We start from the raw sequence: 5017 nt of genomic DNA on the forward strand, positions 1-5017 counted from the left end.
GGGACAGTGCGTGTCGCATGTTCAGGCGGACGGGGCGCGCTTCCCTCGGGCGGGCTGAGCTCTGTTTGGACGGCCGGTCTCCGACTGTCGGCGGCTGTGGCGGTCAGCGGTTTCTCTCTCCTTTCTCAGGACGTGCAGAGCAAGTTGAAGGAGTCGGCTCAGTGTGTGGGAGACGAGTTCCTGAACTGTAAGCTGGCGACTCGGGCCAAGGTACTCGTCCGGTTGGGGTCTGACTCCCCGTGGCCAGGCATCCCTCCCACATGGAAGGGTGCAGGGGACAGAGACCCGCCCATGCCATCTTCGTGGCCAGGGCCACACCCACTGTGCCGGGAGGGGCCTGGCCGGAGGGGCCACCTCGGAGGTCAGACGTCTGAGCTGTGCGGCTGGACACCAGGCTCGTCGTGACTCGGATGGACACGAGCTCGGTGACCAGCCTTTCGGATTTCCGGGGCTTGGTCGTTGCCTTGGTTTACTTTAACATTAGTTAATCCGGTCTTTCCCCAAAGGGTTAAGGCAGCTGTTGGCAGCTCTTTTCCTGCTTCCGCTGCTTCTCCATGTGAACACGCCCTAGGCCAGTGATGGCGAACCTATGACATGCGTGTCAGAGGTGACACGCGAACTCATTTTTTGGGTTGATTTTTCTTTGTTAAATGGCATTTAAATATATAAAATAAATACCAAAAATATAAATCTTTGTTTTACTATGGCTGCAAATATCAAAAAATTTCTATATGTGACACGGCACCAGAGTTAAGTTAGGGTTTTTCGAAATGCTGACACACCGAGCTCAAAAGGTTCGCCATCACTGCCCTAGGCCTTCCTTCACGCCCGAGCCCCCGCTCCCTCAGGGTGATGCCGTCAGCGTCAGTCAGCGTCAGGCTGGTGGGACGTGGCTGCGAGGCCTCCTCCCCTGACGGCCCGTCCCGTTCTCCTCTCTCCACTGCAAGTCGAAGGCTGTACCCGGTGTTTCTGCAGGGCCTCTGGTTTCATCAGTTTCAGGGGACGCTGGAGTCGTAGCCTCGCTGGTCGTTCAGCTGTGTGTGCCGTGTGTGCTATGTACTGTGTGTGCTGTGTGCTGTGTGTGCCACGTGTACTGGTGTGTGCCATGTGTGCCGTGTGCTATGTACTGTGTGTGCTGTGTGCCATATGCTGTGTGTGCCATGCGTGCCGTGTGCTATGTACTGTGTGTGCTGTGTGCCATATGCTGTGTGTGCCATGCGTGCCGTGTGCTATGTACTGTGTGTGCTGTGTGCCATATGCTGTGTGTGCCATGCGTGCCGTGTGCTATGTACTGTGTGTGCTGTGTGCCATATGCTGTGTGTGCCATGCGTGCCGTGTGCTATGTACTGTGTGTGCTGTGTGCCATATGCTGTGTGTGCCATGCGTGCCGTGTGCTATGTACTGTGTGTGCTGTGTGCCATATGCTGTGTGTGCCATGCGTGCCGTGTGCTATGTACTGTGTGTGCTGTGTGCCATATGCTGTGTGTGCCATGCGTGCCGTGTGCTATGTACTGTGTGTGCTGTGTGCCATATGCTGTGTGTGCCATGCGTGCCGTGTGCTATGTACTGTGTGTGCTGTGTGCCATATGCTGTGTGTGCCATGCGTGCCGTGTGCTATGTACTGTGTGTGCTGTGTGCCATATGCTGTGTGTGCCATGCGTGCCGTGTGCTATGTACTGTGTGTGCTGTGTGCCATATGCTGTGTGTGCCATGCGTGCCGTGTGCTATGTACTGTGTGTGCTGTGTGCCATATGCTGTGTGTGCCATGCGTGCCGTGTGCTATGTACTGTGTGTGCTGTGTGCCATATGCTGTGTGTGCCATGCGTGCCGTGTGCTATGTACTGTGTGTGCTGTGTGCCATATGCTGTGTGTGCCATGCGTGCCGTGTGCTATGTACTGTGTGTGCTGTGTGCCATATGCTGTGTGTGCCATGCGTGCCGTGTGCTATGTACTGTGTGTGCTGTGTGCCATATGCTGTGTGTGCCATGCGTGCCGTGTGCTATGTACTGTGTGTGCTGTGTGCCATATGCTGTGTGTGCCACGTGTACTGGTGTGTGCCATGTGCTGTGTGTGCTATGTGTGCCATGTGTGCTATGTACTGTGTGTGCTGTGTGTGCCATGTGTGCTGTGTATGCCGTGTGCTGTGTGTGCCATGTGTGCGGCGATGTTTGTTTCTCTTACCCACGCTGGGGTGCAGGGCCCTGGGCTGGTCCCCACGCAACCTGGATTTGGGAGCCCGTGTCCTCTGGGTCTCCTGTGCTGAGAGGCATACACGTGTGGCGGTTCATGGTCACAGCTCCCCTCTCCTCCCGCCAGGACTTCCTCCCCGCCGACATCCAGACGCAGTTCGCGGTCAGCCGGGAGCTGATCCGGAGCATCTACAACAGCTTCTACAAGCTCCGAGACCGGGCCGAGCGGATGGCGGCCAGGGCCATCGACAATGCTGCCGACCTCCTCATCTTCGGGAAGGAACTGAGGCAGGTGGCCCAGAGGCTCTCGGGGCCCGGGTGGGAGGGGCCTTAGGCTTTGGTGCTGGGCTAATGCATTTCTCATAAGACCCTGGCCCCTCCGGCTCCAGGCCCCTGCGGCTCCAGGCCCCTCCGGCTCCAGGCCCCTCCAGCTCCAGGCTCTGCTCTGAGCTCACGGACTAAGGGTGTCGTTTTCCGCAGCCTCGCTGACCTTGGTGGTTTTCACGTTGACGTGAAATTAGTCCTAACACGAAATTGGGTCAGACCACCGCCCATCAGGACTTTCTCCAACTCAGCTACGGCCCTTTTCACGCTCGCTGAGCGCGGAGGCATCTGGGGCTGGTGGTCCCAACCATAAGAATGGATCCTGGTTGTTTTCCCCAGACCGGCCGGGAGGCCTAGGGAACCGCCCAGCCGAGAGGTGACACTCCCGTGGGTGCGTGTGTGGACAGGGTGTGTGCCTTTGGTAATGGCGCAGGTGCGGTGTGCGGGGTCGAGTGCGGCCTGGGGCCAGCAGGGGCCTGTTGGCAGATGACACGGCCAGGATGGAGCCCCGAGTGCCCTGCTCCGTTCCGGCTCCTCTCCCGGTCAGGAGGGGCCGGGCTCTGTGGTCACTGGGTACTTTCCTGGAACCTCACTGGTTAGCACGTGGCTGTGGGTGTGGACTGCAGTGGCCTGGAACCCCTAAGGCCAGGCATGCGTGGGACCCGAGGGACTCTGGGCCTCCAAGTTGGTGCTGGCTCCCAGGCCACTGCTCGTACCCCCAGCAGACTTGCCCTCCTCACTTCTCGGCTGCCTCCTGGCTGCACCCCCTGTGGGCTGTGGGGTGAGCTTTCCACTGTCGGCCACACGAGCTCTCGATGTTGTAGTGGGACCTTGTTTCCCCGAGCCGGTGTTCCACCTGGGGGAGGGCTGGCTAACACCTGGGGGAGCTGCTGGGAGGGTGTCGCGGCGCCCGGCTCTCCTGGTGCGTGTGGGCGATGTGGGCTTTGGAGTGTGGGAGGGACACGCAGTGCTGAATGGTGAGCACATGTGGGCGGGGGGCGGGGTGAGGCCTGTTCTCATTGAACTGCTGGTTCCATGGCTTCTCTGCCTTGTCCTGGGCCTGCCTGTGGGGGGCTGGCTGGGTCCGGGGAAGGGCCTGCCGGGCATGCGGACACGTGCTGTGGGGCAGGTCCCGGGCCCTGTGCTGGGCGCCAGGTAACCAGCCTGTTTCCCAGGGCAAACAGGAGGAGGACGCCGTGGTGGAGAAGCTGAACCTCTTCCTGGACCTGCTCCAGTCCTACAAGGTGAGTCTGGGCTGCGCCTGCGTGTTCGCGCGTGCATGTGTGTATGTCTCTGCGTGAGTGTGTGCATATGTATGTCTGTGTTTGAATGTGTGTATGAGTGTGAGTGTGTGCATGTGTATGTCTGTGTGTTTGCACATATGTGTGTGCTTGCGTGCATGTATATGCCTGTGTGTTTGCATGTGTGTTGTGTGTATGTCTCTGTGTTTGCACATGTGTGTGCGTGCATGTATATGCCTGTGTGTTTGCATGTGTGTTTGCATGTGTGTATGTATGTGCATATGTCTCTGTGTTTGAATGTGTGTATGTCTCTGTGTTTGTATGTATGTCTCTGTGTGAGTGTGTTTGCACGTGTATGTGTTTATGCATGTGTATGAATGCGTGTGTGTTCACGTCTCTGTGTGTGTGAGTGCGTGCATGTGAATGTGTGTACGTGTGCCTTGTGGGGATGGCCCGGCTCTGTGAGCAGGCGAGGGCTGCCCTGCGCAGAGGAGCTCGCCTGTTGCGGGGGGGGGGAGCGCTTCTGCCTGTGGGGCTTCCTGACGGGATGTCTGACCTGTGAAGCCGAGAGCCCTTTGTGCTGAGCTCAGGAGCTGGCCAGTGCTGTGGGAATGTTCCAGAAAGGGCTGCTCCACCGAGAGGGCTGGTGGCAGGTGGCCTTGGGAGCCCCAGACTTTTGCTGGGAGGCGGGTGGGGCCCCAGGCGAGGCCCAGGCCCCTCCTTGCTGCCGGCGGGACGGGCAGCGTGCCAGTCCGGCCCAGATGCCTATCCCTGTGCTGTCCACGCGGTGTTTCACGTGGTGGTTTGTGGTCCCCCCGGGCCCACCCGAGCTGCTCTGCCACGAGCACCTTCAGGAGTGAGTGAGCGGGTGCATGAGCTGTTGGCAGGAGGAAGTCATTCCCGGGGAGCCCTCACACAGGACGGTCACGCACTGACGGGTCCGAGCCTGCATGCCCTCCGTCCTCCCCGTGGGGTCCTCCTGCGGGGCGGGCTCCAGCTCTCGCTCCCCCCAGGACCTGTGTGAGCGGCACGAGAAGGGTGTGCTGCACAAGCACCAGCGGGCCCTGCACAAGTACAGCCTCATGAAGCGGCAGATGAGCGCCGCCGTGCACAGCCACGAGCCCGAGTCCGTGGAGCAGCTGGAGTCGCGCATCATGGAGGTGCTCGGGCATGGGGACATCATGGGGGGCATCGTGGAGGTGCTCGGGCATGGGGGGCATTGTAGGGGGGTTCCGGTCCTGGGGGGCAGCCTGGAGGTGCTCT

The 5017-nt window shown here is 59.7% G+C and overlaps 1 protein-coding gene across 1 annotated transcript in view; it reads left to right on the forward strand.

Moving 5' to 3' along the window:
- Positions 1-5017, forward strand: part of SNX8 (sorting nexin 8) — a 38115-nt gene that overhangs the window by 20738 nt on the left and 12360 nt on the right. Inside the window, exons 4-8 of the mRNA XM_005883376.2 lie at positions 130-210; positions 2317-2507; positions 2670-2806; positions 3522-3757; positions 4768-4914. Coding sequence (XP_005883438.1) covers positions 130-210; positions 2317-2507; positions 2670-2806; positions 3522-3757; positions 4768-4914 — 792 coding nt within the window. The remainder of the gene's footprint in view (positions 1-129; positions 211-2316; positions 2508-2669; positions 2807-3521; positions 3758-4767; positions 4915-5017) is intronic.

Source organism: Myotis brandtii, unplaced genomic scaffold, assembly GCF_000412655.1.
Source record: "Myotis brandtii unplaced genomic scaffold, ASM41265v1 scaffold786, whole genome shotgun sequence".
Taxonomy (NCBI): Eukaryota; Metazoa; Chordata; class Mammalia; order Chiroptera; family Vespertilionidae; genus Myotis; species Myotis brandtii.